The 17,769-nt window shown below is 34.9% G+C and overlaps 1 protein-coding gene across 8 annotated transcripts in view; it reads left to right on the forward strand.

Moving 5' to 3' along the window:
* Window positions 1-17,769, forward strand: part of LOC126964795 (homeobox protein homothorax) — a 321,561-nt gene that overhangs the window by 238,889 nt on the left and 64,903 nt on the right. For all 8 annotated transcript variants that reach the window (XM_050808059.1, XM_050808060.1, XM_050808063.1 and 5 more), the window contains exon 11: window positions 9,945-10,021. In XM_050808059.1, the coding sequence (XP_050664016.1) occupies window positions 9,945-10,021 (77 nt within the window). The remainder of the gene's footprint in view (window positions 1-9,944; window positions 10,022-17,769) is intronic.

Genomic DNA, 17,769 nt, shown 5'->3' on the forward strand with positions numbered 1-17,769 from the left:
TTCGCATTGTGAACTGTGCGCAGGTGTAGTAGCCGCGGCTCTCTTTGATCTCGATCGATATGCAAAGTATCATACTTACATATTCATCAAGTTTTCTTTACAGTGCCTTTACCGCTTAAATTGTGCCCTTATTTATACGACTATTCTACATGGATCTTGCGTGTCATGGCGGACAACAATGCTGGAAGCCGCGACTTTGTTCGCAAGGATTAAGCGTATTATTTCCTCAAAGAATTCTCTTAAAATCCTAAATGTATCATGTATCATAAATGTATATACCATTGCCTTTTTGCCCAGAAGACTAAATAGAAAACAAAAAAAAAATCTATGAAAAAAACTTATTGATTTTGTAGATGTTATTATCGAACATACAAATAATTAATATCATGAGCGTTCGCCCGATCATATTCATTTGAATAACAGCATTAGAACAGCGTTTGAATTTGAATTTCGAATTTTGAAAACAAAAGCAGCCATAGACATTGTAACCTGACGTCACCCAATTGGATGAAAGCGACACGTCACTAGCTGTGAGTAGCTATCTCATTTCCTAGCCCAGTTGCGTCTTCCGAGCGACGTCAACACATCCGGCGCCACAGATTAGTATCAACGTTTGACGTTTAGTTGCATTGTTAGTATTGGTTTATTCACACCATAAACTTGTTCCATTTACAAACATATCTTTACTCTATGTATGGGATCATAGAGACGCAATAAAATTTGATTCAACAACTTAGATTTCATTCCAAAATCAAATTCAATTTTAATAAAACTTTATAAAATAAACGGACAGGCATTTTAAATTGTTATCAGTCGCGTTGTTGTTAAATTTCAGACATTTGAAATCTGTATTTGAATATTTATTTAAAACAAATAAATGAAAACCGATAAGTTTAACTTAACCCGTGGACAGGTAAAGAATGGTGCGGTGAAAAAAGCCTCTATTTCAGCAACTAAATTGCACGGACGCTGTCCATTACAGCATTGCATAATTTAGAGAGTACCGGATGCGGTGGTCGGATCACTGAATTCTTTATCTGTAGAAAATTCACGGTAAATTTCACTGAAAATTGGCAAATGTCCGATTTGCGTTCGAAGAATAAAAAGTGCCGTATTCATTTGTCGTTATAGTCTGTGACAAGTTGACATCGGTATGCAATTAAAAGAGCAGTGTGCTATCGCCATTTTGTATTTTAGTTTATTTAACAGCATTTTGAAATGTATTTTAGTGACTGTCTGTTTCAATTTAGATATAATTTAATTTATTGCTATTAATCTAAATTCTTTAGTCGACCATACTGTGTGGGTTGTTGATTAATGCCCATCTAGATTATATAATATATGTTTATATATTCTTTATCAACCATTAAAATAAATTAGCTAGTTCGACTAAAACTGTTCAGGGCATTTTTTCTTATTCCATAAAAAGCAGTCTCTAAAAGCTTCTTTCGACAAAATAAATAAACAAAATAACTTAAGTTAACGTAGGTATCCCAAACACTAGGATAGCATAAATAAGCAAGGAGTTACACATGGGGCTGGCACAGTACCATTCATCTTGCAGTCACATCTTCGATAGGGTTAGGGCCACATCTACACCTTTATGCGTCCCTGGTGAGCCGTAACGGTCCGTACGAGAGGACTCCGACTTTGACATCTATTTTCGGTTAAGGGGTTGAACCCACCAACGGCAGTAAACGAAATGTAAGTTAAAATCACTATACACATAAAATGTTGGGATATAATGAAAAAGCTGAATACTTTTGTTATGATAAATAATAATAGTGCATCCAACGGGAATCATTTCCATAATATTTAAACGAGCAATTGTTGTACATATAAATTAAATTATATATATTTTTGCATCGATATTACAACAGACTTAGACTTCTCATACCTACAACTACATACATACTAGTAATGCATACGATTCAGTTCTTGAGGTAAGCGGACGCGCATACTGTACATGCTCATGGGTTACGATAAAAAATACTGTGGTATCTATGACGTGGTATCTGTGTTCGCCCTTTATTAGACGTCTATGGGTCGATGATATTTTGCATATATCAATTTTGACGAAACTTACTACACTTCGGCACCTATTTTTGCACCGTGAAGTAGTAATGTGTAAACATTACTATGTTTCGTTTTGAAGAGCGCCGTAGCTAGTGAAATAAGAAACTGGGCAAATAAGACTTAACATCATATGTCTCAAGGAGACAAGCGAAATTGTAGCGCGAATCCGAATTTATGGGTTTTTCAAGAATCCTGAGTGACACAGCATTGTACTGGGCATGGCGTATCAATTACCATCAGCTGAACGTCCTGCTCGTCTCGTCCCTTATTTTCATAAGAAAAAACTTACTACACAGGGGTATGTGAGTGCGATCCGATCTTTCTCTGGTGGTCTCATATCTGGGATAGCACGATTTTCCGATTTTTCATAGCGAGTAGAGCTTGGTCAACTATTTCCTATAAAAAAAGTTGTGACGACAATAATATTTGATGGTCGGTAACGCTGCTTTGAACAATAAGTTTCTTTATCTTTTACAGCATTCTTCGAAATCGTATTTTCGAAGTTCAATGAATAATTCTTGTTATTAGAGCACTTAGATACGGTAATACTACTCTAGCTTTTATCATTATAAAATATGAAATTAGATTAGAAACAGTGTACAAACAGTTTATTACAACACGGTGACGCCTATTGAGGGAAATATATTTTTAAGATAAACATATCAAACATAATTATGCATAGTGTTGCTCTAAATTCCCTGTTATTTCCAACACGTACAAACTAGAAGTGCATAATTGATGAAAAGGATATGAAACGTCACGTCTCGCGAAAAACTTTATACATCACCTGAATATGAAACAATATACATTATTAAGTGACTGAAGCCAAGTATAACTCTTACAAGAAATTCCTACCATTTTTATGATACGATACGGAAACGCGTTCTAATTTTATACGATTATCAACGTGACGGAACAAGCTTATGTTACCCTGGTACCTTTAGACGGAATCCTTTGCACCGATATGATACTCGAACTCTTTTGAAATGAAACATAACAGTACAAACAGAGAGAAGATATAGAGGTATAAACAATGACAAGAACGTCATTGGGTATAAAGTACAAATAACGTCAGCTACTAAATCTAAGTAACTATCTTCCTTGGACGGTATTTGTAGGTCGACATAACATGAGTTCCTTCAAACAAAGGTGTTTCAAAAATAGTGTTGTATGCTATCCTTAAGGATAATATACAATTTTTGCCGGAATGCCTCCATGACTTGATCAATTCGCTTCAACCCTTCCATAGATACTCATCATCCTCGCTAGATATTACATCCCAATCCCTTAAATTTACCAAAGCCAACCCAAAATTTTAAAATTTGAATTAGAAATTTGTATATGAATGTTATCCAACTTTTCTTTCTACGGAACCCTGAAATTGAAAGGCATTCCTGTGAGAATAGAATGTTGCTTAGAGCATCGGAGAATCAGCTTTTACTCTGAATGTATTATTGTTACGGCAATGCGGCTAGAATTGTGATAAACTGTCATGCGCCTTCTGGGACGACATACGACTATGAGATTCGTAAATATATAACTGTAGCACGTGATACGAGATTTGTGGAGCTTTCTGTTTATTTGGAATTTAGTTTGTGCTAAGCCTAATTTTACTAATTGCTTCGCAAGTATGCAATCCTAGTAACAATATTGAGCTTTGCCACTAATCAACGATCACAACTGAGAATTTTTTTTTTCCTACGCCTTTCAACTTTATTTGCCAACTTACATCACTGTTATTTTGGGATTATCAGATGGTATTCAGAAATTTTACCGTGCAAGGTATTTTTTCAAAGTTAGCGAAAGATTAAAAAATATTCACCACGAGCACGTTGTAATTTACCAGAGACAAGCTAGAATATCTTATCTGAGATAGAAATAAATTGAATATAGTATCGGTTGTAATTACGTGTGTATGTAATATTAAAAAGTTATGATATAATAGTACGCTTTCGCGTTCTTCTCCGATGATAGCTATCATAAAATTCGTACTTCAACCAGTAAAGATATTGTTTGATTCCCAAACTCATCTTGTATATTAGTCTGTCAACGTATTTACATATCCCATTCCAACACCCCCTGCCCCATACACTCGAAACAAATGGATTGTTCGAACAAAACGTAATTTATAGTTCCGCAAGAGAATTTTTTCACTCCGAGGGCTCTCTCTACGTTCACCCGATACGCGATTTATTGCTAACTTATGCCGCGTATAATCGTGATTTTAATGCGATGCGAGATTTATACGAGACGCTACGAAATTTGATATCTCTATAAGGTTTATGTTCGCCTAGTACTAACGAGGTAAAATTTTACGGCTCAATCAGTTTGAATTACAAACAAAAGTGATGTATTTTTTTTTACTCATGACGTAGGTGAATACGCTTAGGCTTACAATAAACTAACGTATAGAGAAAGAAAGAACATCTATAAAGAAGATTTTGATTGACAAGTCGTAAACAAGTGAACCACGTGGTATTTATAGCTCCTTAATATTTTGAATATTAAATCACTGGGACACGAGATCTATAAAAGAAGGTATAATTAATTATTTTACTTGTTATATTATGTAAGTTATTAGGTCTTTTGTTTGTTTTTGTATGTAGCCATATTTTTTTATGACAATAAGGGATGAGACGAGCAGGACGTTCAGCCGATGGTAATTAATACGCCCTGCCCATTACAATGCAGTGCCGCTAATTTATTGTAAAACCCAAAAATTCTGAGCGGCTCTACAATTGCTCTAGCCACATTAAGACATAAGATATCAAGTCTCATTTGGCCAGTAATTTCACTAGCTAAGGCGCCCTACAGACCGAAACACTGTAATGCTTACACATTACTGCTTCACGGCAGAAATAGGTTTTTAAGTCCTCATCAAAATTAATTAGCATTGTATACCTAAACGTTGTAAATAGAAAGATGCGGTAGCGTATCTGAATACAATTTTGTCTCATAATTTTGTTTATTTGTTATTCCCAATTTAAAAAAAAAGTAATTTGTCATATAATGAGTAGAGTTGGTGTTTATTATAATGCACGCAGTATCGTAAAGGGTGGCCGCGGTATTACGAAATTAAAAATAATTGAGTAACATCAGCAAAAACGCCCGATGGCAGTATAAATTTGACAAATCCCGTTAGCTGGCGAGCGGGCCAGGCCAACTTTATCATTTCCCTGTTTTTGTGTACACCGTAATAGGGTCCATAAATTTTTGATAATGTTTTTTCGATTTTCGACGCGCGCCCGGGCGCTGATGAAAAACTCTTGAAAAAACCTCGAGCAAGTTACTACAAATGGTTTTGTTCGGTATTAATATTAAAGCCCAACTTACAGTTACTTGGGTTTTTAGACTTTGGATCGTCGAATGGCTTTCGAGTTTTGAAAGTAATGTGTTTCTCCTATAACGGCTCAAGAAACAATATTCTATAACGAATAAATACCACACTCAGCCACAAGAAATATATGAAAATAATAAAAAAAATTGTATGACATATTCAACTGAGAAACTTATATACCAATATGTATATTATATGTAATATTTGTATTTCCTATCAACAAATCTGCCTTAGTTTTCTTATGTTTATATATTTCCATTTTTTTTTTCAAAATGCAGACATTTTTTTAATTATGTCTTTACGTATGTGTGGTTTCGGGTTACATATCTTTTTATGTCAATAAGCCCTTATTGACATAAAAAGATATGTAACCCGAGATAAACAGGATAAACGTTCAGTTGAATGTAATTGATACGTCCTGCCCATTACAATGCAGTGCCGCTCAGGATTCTTGAACAACCTAAAAATTCTTAGCTGCATTACAATTGCGCTGTTAGATGTTAAGTCTCATTTGCCCATTAACTTCACTAGCTACGGCGCCCTTCAGACCGAAACACAGTAATATTTACACATTACTGTTTCACGGCAGAAATAGGCGCCGTTGTGGTACCCATAATCTAGGCGGCATCCTGTGCAAAAGAGCCTAACACTGGTCTGAAGGCAACACTTTGGTATTAATAATAAACTCTCATATATTATGGCGTATAAATATAATATACTTTAGGTGATTGTTAACTGGAGTGCATGACGAGTAACTTTCCTAATGTGAAATGCAAACAGCAAATATATTATTCTGTGTAATATAATATATTAATCTGGGTGTTGTTTAGACTGGTAGTAGTCTGGCGCGGGCTCGGTAAACATCCGTGGAAGGCAGGGCGGTCGCTGCATTAGTCGCGCGTTCATTACAATCGATAATATCAATAAACAATGCAATTGATGGATATCGACCCCCCAGGCAACACCTACCACCATACAAACACAAACAAGTCTCATCTCTGTTATAATGCTTTCACTCAAATTATAAATACATTTGCGAACTGGCTATGCTGAAAACACTGAATCAGCTATTTTCTCAGTCGTAAGAGAGGTTTTCACAGCGAGGTATTCTACATATACATATAAAATTTTAAAACAAAATTTTTATGAACGATGCGGGGCTCGAACCCACGACCTCTGGCGCTCCGTGCCAGTGCTCTCCCAACTAAGCTAACCGTTCGAGTGACGTATCGTCATAAAATATTGTATGCTTTGTTCAACTCTCATCGCGGTCGAGCGTTCAAGCCCCGTTCGAGCCCCGCATCGTTCATAAAATTTTATTCTAAAATTGTATTTGTGTATGTAGAATACCTCGCTGTGAAAACATGTCTTACGTTTGCAAATGTATTTATAAATTGAGTGAAAGCGTTGTAACAGAGACGAGACTTGCTTATTAATCCTAGAAGTGAGGGATATCACTTTAAAAATATAACTAATTGTTTGTATTCTACATAATATTTTGGTATTCAATAGAAGAATATGTATTTAAGCTTGTTCAGTACCTCAGAATTTCCCCAAGATATATGAGGAAATCCATGCTGTCAAGAATTTTATATCTCGCGATGTTGAGATATAAAATGCATACTCATTCTTTGAATCCCTTCATTTACAGTAAGTAATATAGGTCATCATAAGAAGATCCTATCATAATAATTATTCACACCAATCCCACCAATGCTTCATCACCCTTTCAATTAAAAAAAAAATTGCAAAAAAAACCAACTGACTTTAAAAACACTATTCAAAAACAAAAGTTAATATGCACTAAATAGTATAAAAATATTTGCGTATTTTATGCAATTTAATTAATTAACCTAATTCTGGTTACGATTTTTGTTATTTTTGAAATCGGTGCCATATTGCCGCGACTCTGCTCTTGCCTCTCGTTTCCTCACATTGCACGTGTGACTCAAGCACATCTCACTTATGTAGTTACAAACCTACCTTGGCTGTCACCGACTTAACAATAAAAAAAACTAGTATATACTCAAAATTTTAACACAGAAATAATTGAAAATTTATTTTATTTAACACTAAAGAAAACTTAAATAATTTGTACAGAAATAATTATCTCTACGTCTTGATTCGTTCAAACGCAGCAATAAAAATACTTATAACAGTATTCGTGCTAAATTTTATTCTCGTTTTAAAACAAAGATTGCTGACGTAAAACCACGGGGAGCCTCTCCCCTGAAGTCGCGCGGATCTTCCCTGCACATGTAATATTCGCTATGAATACATTACTCGAGATAGATTTTTATTTTTATTAGTATGCGCGTATGGATTTGGTTGTAGGCAGTGTTTTACGATATTTTATTACCTATCCGGAGATCCAATTTCTACGAAGAAATCTTGGCTCAGCTTTCGATTAAAACATATGTTATTAAAAGTTACTAGGTTTTTTATATTTAAGATTTTATGGATCAAATTAAATTTGTAACCAAAATTAATGAACGATGTGGGACTCGAACCCGCAACCTCTCGACTTCAACCTGAGAGTTGAAGAAGACATACCAAGACTTACGAACCATACGTCTCTCGAACGGTTGGCTAAGTTGCTAGAGCGCTCAGACGGAACCCGAGAGGTCGCAGGTTCGAGTCCCGCATCGTGTACAAATTTAATTTAATTATACCCAGAAGTGAGGGATGTCACTTTAAAAATAAAAAATTGTTTAGATTTTAAGGATCATGTAATAAATTTAAAGTCAGGATTTTGGTTGAGTTGGACCACACTTGATAGTAGTAAGTTGTGTGACGAATATTTAAAGGAATATAATATTGATGAATAGAAGGCCCACCTGACGTTAACTTTGTGAGTGATTTGTTATATAAGACTTTGCTTTTTTTTACCCAGGTTAATAAATTTTCTACTAAAACACCCATTCTGGTCTGTGTGTAAGAAATAGACATACGGTATCGCCCACTATTCAGGATCCAAATTTTTATAGAAAATTGTATTACGTGCCCCCGGATAAAAATGCATTATGCATGTATTAGATGCAATGTTTGCCGACAGGAATCTGTGTCTCTATGCTTAATAGAAAGTTGTAAGCTTTCCAGTTTTTGAAGTGGTTTAATAAATTGATATTCATTATTGAGCTATTGCAAATCCTTGAAAAAATGAGTCTTTACTATCGCGCATTTCAACCACATATGTATTAACACAAACTGACACATAAAATATAATGGTGTAGTGTATATAAATCATAATAAAGCCGTGAATACACGTTGCTACAGACGGACAATGGTGCGTTATGCGTCTCTACACGATCGTAACACTGACGTATCAATTTCTCTGGGAGACCTACCGCACAGGGACGTACTGACGCTCAAAGTAGCTCTGACTATCTAAATAACACGAAATATGGTTATGTTCACATTTAGTTCATATTCAAAGTATTTTGAGTGTTTAAGCTCAAAGTGAAAATTTTCGAACCTCAATAATTAATTTTAATTTATAACATTATATATTTATCAAAAGCCAAATTTAACTTTGTGATAGTGTTCTTCAAATTTAGCAAGAAATACTTTCATATATGTATGTTATTGTTATAATTATAATATAACTAAAATATTATAAAGAATACCCATATTATTGTTTTAGTCAATATAGCTAGTACGTCTCTGTGGCTATCGGTAAAATCTTATGTTTTTTACTCGCTGTCTTGCAAGAGTTGTGCATGAATGATTTACGAAAATACCTGTGTTTATATTTTGTTGTGGATTCTGTTCACATAGCGGTACTTTTCTACCATTGCTAAATAAAACGCTTGCTGATAACCAATCATCATGTAACTTTAAATATCTTTAAAATTTCGACAATAATTGGAAATTCACAAATTCATGCGAATGAAATACTGTATTGAGATAAACACCCGTATATTCTTAGTACAAATAATATTATTTAGTTTGGTGTTTTGTTTCGTAGTATTGGGACAGTAATTGTTGCGATACATATTATTATGTGTACAGAGTTAGAAAATATGTCGTATTTGGTAGCATTAATACTTCGTTACATCATAGTATTGTAATAACATTTTATCTACACCCATGCTTTAAATCCTCTATTAAAAATTCTAAAACAGTTAGCTTATTGCCAGCATTAAAAAAGCCAGTCCTAGTAACCATTACATCATCCAAACGAGTGTTGTAATGTTGTGCTGAATTTCATTACAACACTAGTTTGGATGATGTAATGGTTACTGGGATAGGCTTTTTTAATGTTAGCAGTAAGCTAACTGTTTCAGAATCTATAACAGAGGATTCATATTATGGGTGTTGATGAAGTCTTGTATGCAACACTTATGTGATACTATTTCCACATTCGTGATTTAATACCCCTTATTACACAACAGTTGCATAAATAACTATTACCGCTATTTTACCGTCATAAAGAGATAATCTAAAATATTGACATTAAATAGTACTGATTAAAAATCATTTGAAATGAAAGTGATTTTGGTAATTAATTGTATTTTTTGTATTGTTGCAGCATCCGTACCCTTCGGAAGACCAGAAAAAGCAATTAGCACAAGATACAGGGTTAACGATACTACAAGTAAATAATTGGTGAGTATTTTAAACATTTATTATATAAACTAGTAATTTTAATAAAACCATGAAATTTAACTGTTGTAAAAAGATGTCTGCGAACCAACAAAACTCAAGCAATTTCCTGATTAAACTTTATATATAATATCAATGTTTTCACGTTTATGAGACATATTTAAAAAAAAGCGTAGTCTAAGATCTATAGAGCTTACTTAGACTTTACTTACGTAAAACTTAGCCGAGTGTGATAAAACATGAACTTGACTTTTGCATTGGGCTGTTTTTATAAGGCTGGAGACAGAGCCAATAGCCTAGAGGAATCGAGCTGAGCTAGGTTAACAAGATCTTTATTAATTTATTAAAAACAATACTATTTTCTTTACAAAACTATGTTAAATATTATTGGTGTACACTTAATAAATTTTCATACAAATATTTTATCTATATTGATTAATTAGCATGGCTCCATCTGTAAAAGTAGGGGTGTATTGGTGTTTTTTTTTCGCACTGCCTATAAAAAATTGAATTGTAAAGAAAAAATTAATTTATTTTTCATATACTGTAGAAATTTAATTATTTTTTGTAAAAATATCAGCTTTATATAAATCATCAAATTTGCGCTATTTTGTCGATTTCTTGGTATAGGGGCCTTAAATACACTTTATTTTCAGCTGGTAAAAAAAACAAACAAAGATTATGCTTAACTTACACTCAGTTAAAGCCAAGCTTGTGATTCTGATTCGCAAGAACTAATAGCGGTGGTGATATGGAACAATATGGCTATATTATTATACTAAACAATATAGCTAGTACATATCTGTGGCTCTGCATATGCACGGTCAATCCTTATCGCACACATAGGCAACAAAGTGTAGAAAATCTAATAAAAGGTATCTGACAAACATAATTATTGTGTAGTGTCATCAACTGATGTGTTCAAGTGGTGAAATTTCAAACTACCTATAACTACGTTATTTGCCATTTTGTAAACGTCATTTTGTCATTGTTTCAAAGTAAAGTTTTGTAAAGAGCCGTAATCTCAAAAGATCGACGCACTGCTAATTGGACGTGGTTAAGCAGAAAGGACTCAACCCACACGAAGGCACTATTTTGTTATAGGCATTGGAAGTTTTAGCTCTAAACAATCTTCCATATATATATCCTATTTTAATATCCAAAAAAATTGTTTACGTGTACATCTTAAAAATAGGGTTTTCACTACATGACAGATTCGACCTTCAGGAGTACGATGGCATATTTAACTATATTTTGACCTAAGTGGGGTTTGAGTCATTTCTGCATAATCACGACGAATTATTTTAAGGGTTTTACCATTTTGGCAATAACAAATTTACCACTTGCGACGCCGCGCCCTTAACAGATAAGTTGGAGCATTATAGTTCTCTTTAATGTCAAATACCATAGAATTTAAGTTTTGTTTTTTCTTAATGATTTATTTAAAAGGTCACGTAACATTAATTATTTAAATTTCTGACATCTTTGGGCTTTTTTTTGCTTTAAAGGTACTTATCAAAACTTTCTTTGCCTCTTAGCTGTCTGACGTAACCGTCAAGTAATTCCTTTGGCATAAAATATTAAATTTAAATTTCTGTCATCAATGGGTTTTTTTTGCTTTAAATATACTTATCAAAAATTTTTAACTTTTCGCTGTCTGACGTAACCGTCAAGTGACCCCGAACACCCACAAATCCCAATTTCCAGCAGAAATACCCAGTATTTATTATAAGTAAACATGGTTTATTATAAATGTCCGCCGCACAGCGATAAATATAAAAAGCGCGCGGTCTCCGTGTGACGGTTTAAGTAATATTAAAATCCTGTCTTATTCGCATTTCTGAACATCTCTGTAACGCTACACCTTTATCTCCATATTCGCATCTAAGGCGCCTACAGACGAGAGGCGGAGAATTCCCTTCACATAAAATATTTATTTCGAAATAAATAATGGTAGTACCTAACAATAAAATTAAAAAGGCTACTAAACTATCAAATATTATTCTTAAATTAATAATACATTTAAATGACAAATCCATCTTTGAGTTCTCATCATGCTCTAAAAAAACCTTCACAAAATAAATATTTCATTTTCTATTTAGGTAAATAGATTTAAGATTGCGATATCGTATTACAGCTAAAGAAGCTGAATCCTATAGAACCTTGGAATACGGTATGGTTGGTCCTCAAAATTGCTTAGAAATAATTTTGAAAACTTCCCTCAAAAATGGGGTGAAGTAATGATAAAACTGCCCTTTTCTAGTTACACTTGAGCTGGCTCCATTTCTTACTTTCTCGATTTGATTGGGATCTATCGGATTTTTCCAGCACTTTCATCAAAAATCAATCTATTCGAGCCCCTTAAATCATCGTGGATCATTTACTCTTGTCATTGTTGTGTGTCTTCTACCGCATTAATCATGAAAAGTTGTCCGAAGAGCTGTTTGACCTAATCCCTACTGTCAATTCCATCTTCGTACCACACAAACACAAATGTCATTCTCAGTATGGCATTCCTCCGCAGTGTGTTTATCCGGACGATGCGACATGGGTACCTTCAGAATGAGCGCATACAACCATTTTAAATTCCTGCACCGCTCCTGCGATTCCTCTGCTGTTACAAGAAAGTGTGAGCAACGATGATCATCTACCATCGGGCGACTGGAATGCTCGTTTAAATAAAGAAAAATCTATAAATTTGTATCCAATCTAACCAACCCAACCAACCAAAAAAAATCCCTATTTTGTTATTTCATCACCTGCTCTCCACTCCGTTTTTATATCATTAGAGTAAGTAACTCGAATAAGCAAACAAATAAGAACCGCTCCCTGAAATCGCAATCTGTGTGAAGCACCCTAACAGGTTATCACGATATGGCGACACGGTGAACACGAACATAAAGAAACAATTTTACGACAAACCCGCGTCTCGACCTAGCTGTAAATGCTTTTAAATTACTAAGCCATCGGTGCAATACCTCGCTAAATACCTTATATAGTATATTGAATAGGATCATAATGAGAATTAGCTTCTAGAGATTTACAGTGGTGGGAATTATGTGGTTCTAGTTTCATCATTCTAAGTCCTTTCATAGCTTACAGAGGTTACGCTTCATTGAGTGTTTTTTTTTAATGAAAATAAGAGACGAGTCGAGTTCAGCTGATGGTTATTGATACGCCGTGCCCATTACAATGCAGTGCCGCTCAGGATTCTTGAAAAACCCCAAAAATTCTGAGCGGCACTACAATTGCGCTAGTCACCTTGAGACATAAGATGGTAAGTCTCATTTGCCCAGTAATTTCACTAGTTACGGCGCCCTTCAGACCGAAACACAGTAATGCTTACACATTACTGCTTCACGGCAGAAATAGGCGCAGTGGTACCATTCAACATTTCCTCTTCACCTTTGACTCTACATCGTTACCTATTCACTGCATTTCCCATTTCATCTCTGAAACTAACTCAATACATTGATTGGTCTCCGCTGCGCTCCAACTATATGACGTTATCCTTAATAGATAGACATATGCCAATCCGGACTTTTCTGTAGACCTATATAAGATACACATTTCCAGCACACATTATTTTGTTATATCTCAAAGGGTTCAGACAGCATTTTCATTGGAAACTCCCAGACGGCTTATTTTTTCCGACACCTCCAACAAATACCGTTCATATGTAGAAAAATATAAACGAAAACATAACAAATGACCACTAAAACTAAAACCTTCCTCAACCACGCTATCCATTAGTGATAACAGCATGAAAATCGTATGCAATAGTTTCTGAGTTTATCTCGAACAGACAGACAGACACGGCGGAGGACTTTGTTTTATAATGTCTAATAATGATATTAGATGTCATTTCATTTGCTCAAAATGTTCATTATATATATATGTGTGTTATTCCCAAATGGGCCACAATTTAAACATCAAAAGTCGATTTTGTGAGAGGTTAGAAAGTAATCGAAATCCACAAGAGGCGAATTAAGTACAATATTGTGTATTATTAACGATTAGTTTATGTAAAACCAGGTGAAATCCGCAGGCGGTTTCGCAGTAAAACATGCGACAAGTTGACACCTACACACCTTATACACCGCTGCTATCAAAGCCTACCATTTGTATTTATTTATAAATACACTTATTTCTGTATTAAGTGGACAAGTTGGACGTATTTTATTTTATACTTTATTATCTTGAATCAAGTATTTGAACTTAAATATAATATACCGGGCGAGTGGTTGAGCGAATATGAATCATTATTATATCGAGTTATAATATGTAGCATAATATTCTTAAGCTTTTTATTAATTTACCTCAATAACGCTTTTAAGACGACTAAGGCAGTGAGTGACATAAATTATCTGCTTCTATAAGTTTTACCTGTTTCCTGCCGCCGAATTCCACCTTCGCACGACACGCCACAAGTTAGGATATCATCCTCACCATCTGGATGTGTGGTGAACCTGCACAGTGCGGTTTTCATGGAGCTTTCTTTCACGTACTACAAAGCTATGGAATGAGCTTCCTTTTGCGGTGTTTCCGGGACGATACGACATGGGTACCTTCAAAGAAAGCGCGTACACCTTCCTAGAAGGCCGGCAACGCTCCTGTGATTCCTCTGGTGTTGCAAGAGAATTCGGGCGGCGGTCATCACTTAACACCAGATGACCCGTACGCTCGTTTAACCTACTTTTCACTAAAAAAAAACAGTCTTGTAAAAACATCACTATAGTCGGAAGTAGGCAAAATATATAACAGACTCGTGAATAGAACTGTCGATAAAAGTAAAGACTCAGAAGTTTTAGTATTAAACTTTGAAATTTCATAATGTTTACAAACAATTAAATTATTATTTTTAATTTACTTTTAAAACTTAGTAATAAAACAAAAATACAATTTCAACAAGGCACAGTATATTCAGAACTTTTCCCTAAATCCATTTAATTTTACTTATAAGATATACACAGCACTAATGTTGCACAATACGTATAGCTACGACATATAAATGATCTAAGCTACAAGTATATTGTTGTAAGCACATACCAGTGGGAGGCTCCTTTGCACAGGATGCCTATTTCTACCGTGAAGCAGTTATGTGTAAGCATTAGTGTGTTTCGGTCTGAAGGGCGCCGTAGCTAGTGAAATTACTGGGCAAATTAAGAGACTTAACATCTTATGTCTCAAGGTGACGAGCGTAGTGACGCTCAGAATTTTTGGGGTTTATCAAGAACCCTGAGCGGCACTGCATTGTAATGGGCACGGCGTATCAATTACCATCAGATGAACTTCCTGTTTGTCTCGTCCCTTATTTTCATAAAAAAAAGCATTTCGGCGACGCGACTCACGAGATTTCACCCATCCATAATCCATTAACTACATATATTTTTATATTATTATTTATTTATCGCGAGCCCATAAGATTTTCCTCTACCAAAAAGTTTAATAAGGCGCAAATTCGGCCTCACATGGAGTACTGTTCTCACCTCTTGGCGGGTGCTCCCCAGTACCAGCTTCTTCCATTTGACCGCATACAACGAAGAGCGGCTCGAATCATCGACGATCAAGTCATCTCCGATCGGCTTGATTCTCTAGCATTGCGTAGAGATGTGGGTTCTCTCTGCATCTTCTACCGCATTTATCACGGGGAGTGCTCAGAGGAGCTTTTCGGGTTGATTCCAGCGGCCGAATTCCACCATCGGATATTACGTGCAAAGTACCATCCGCATCACGTAGACGTCTGGCATTCCACAACCGCGCGTTTTGTCCGAAATTTCTTGCCTCGCACAGCCACTTTGTGGAATCAACTACCGGCAGCGGTCTTCCCGAACAGATACGACTTAGGGACCTTCAAGAAAAAAGCATACTCCCACCTTAAAGGCCGGCAACGCATTTCTTGACACACCTGTTGTTGCGGATGTCCATGGGCGGTTGCGTCACCCCTCCCCATCCCGTGATCCTCTTGCCCGTTTGCCCCCTCTCATATAAAAAAAAGTGCCCAAACCCAGCTTAAGAATTGCACTTCAATAATACTAAAATGGAAAGGACATGAATTCGTCTTCACTCCGTAATTGTAATATTCAAGATAGAAAATAATATAACAAAATATTCGTAGTGTATGAAAGCCAATCAGTTATACAAACTAAGATTTTATTGATCGTGAGACAATCTGTGTTTATGTAACTGTATGGGAATGACTCGACGAAATTGATCAATATTGACATTAGATTTTATTATTATTTATAATTTGTATAAATAAGCAATTTTTGTTACTTTTAGAATATTAACACAATAATATTAATTGAACTTAAATTCGATAGATGCAAAATACCTAATAGCTATTTATAATACTAGTAAATTGTATGTTTTATTATTAATACTAGCTCAAACGTTCAGCGCAGCCTAGCGAAACACTCTAAGAAAAAACTGATTCGATCGATTGTATGAAACGTCATTGATAGATTGACAGATGACGGCTATAATCTTGTAAAAAACAGAGATAGCCGAAATCCACTACGCTTTAAGCAACTGTTCTGTTTCAAACTTAGCCGGATTATACTTCGTCGCCAATCCGAATTCTGTTATTACTACTATTTCAAACTTATTTCAAATGACTGCACGTTTTATACTAAACTAAATTTAAATTTTTACTTAGGCAGTTCCGCCTCTTATTACGTAGTATTTTCATCCTCTGTGAATCAAGTTTATATTAGAAACGTCAAAATTTGTTGCGAATTTCCGAATGATATTTATAAACAAAAATTTGTTTCATTAGCTACTGTAATGTTTTCTTGAAAATGTTGTTAAATAAAAACAGCAGTTTTAAATAAATGCTAAATAAAGGATGAAATGTGGACATGAGACTAATTAAAAGAACCAAAACTATTAAATGAACATAACATTATAAAATCTTGCGATTCTGAGACTTCTAAATTATTATTATTATTATTACTACCATTGGATCAATAACCACCCTAAATAATTAAATTTCAAACAAAACAAGCCAATTATTCAAATGTAAGTAAGGTTAGTACACCAGGCGGACATAAAATAGATGCAAATGCCCCATAATCACGTTACTACATCCCATCCGAACTCCGTAGAATTGAAACCGCCGCCGCTGGGACCTTGTCGAATTAACGGACGAGTCCCTAATTGCTATTGTATGAAGATGTAAATTCGAAGAACGGTAAGAGCTGTCTCGTATTGTTGCACTCCTGGTACATGTAATTGATAAGGCGTAGGGATTTGAATTTCTAATTTTATTTTTCTTCATAACCCTCGGGGGAGGAAAGCTTTTTCGAATGCCGTTTCTGTTTTGCCCTTAACTACCATTTGGAATAATTTTACCGTTATATGCCTTACTACATGGAATATGACTACAAACCTGTGGTAATTGACAAGAAAAAAGATGTATTTTTCTTGGACGTTTTTATGTTAAATAATTAACGATTTTACACGTAAGCAAAATCACAGGAAGCCTATTTGTATACAAGTTAGGTCGAATAACGTTCCTAGATCATGCAAGCTTCGACACTAGGGATTATAGTGCTTAACTGTTAAACCAGATTACTGCACAATAGATTGTGAATGGATAGGCTTATAATTAAAGCTTAACTAATTTGCGCTGACACTCAATTATAAACAAGAAATCTCTTGTATAATCCTGTCTTCCTGGTAAAATAGATATTTTGAGTGAGCCGAAATCTTTAGCGAGTTATTTTACCCACCAGTGCTAACTTTAAAGA

The sequence above is a fragment of the Leptidea sinapis genome, chromosome 6 (genome assembly GCF_905404315.1).
Source record: "Leptidea sinapis chromosome 6, ilLepSina1.1, whole genome shotgun sequence".
Taxonomy (NCBI): Eukaryota; Metazoa; Arthropoda; class Insecta; order Lepidoptera; family Pieridae; genus Leptidea; species Leptidea sinapis.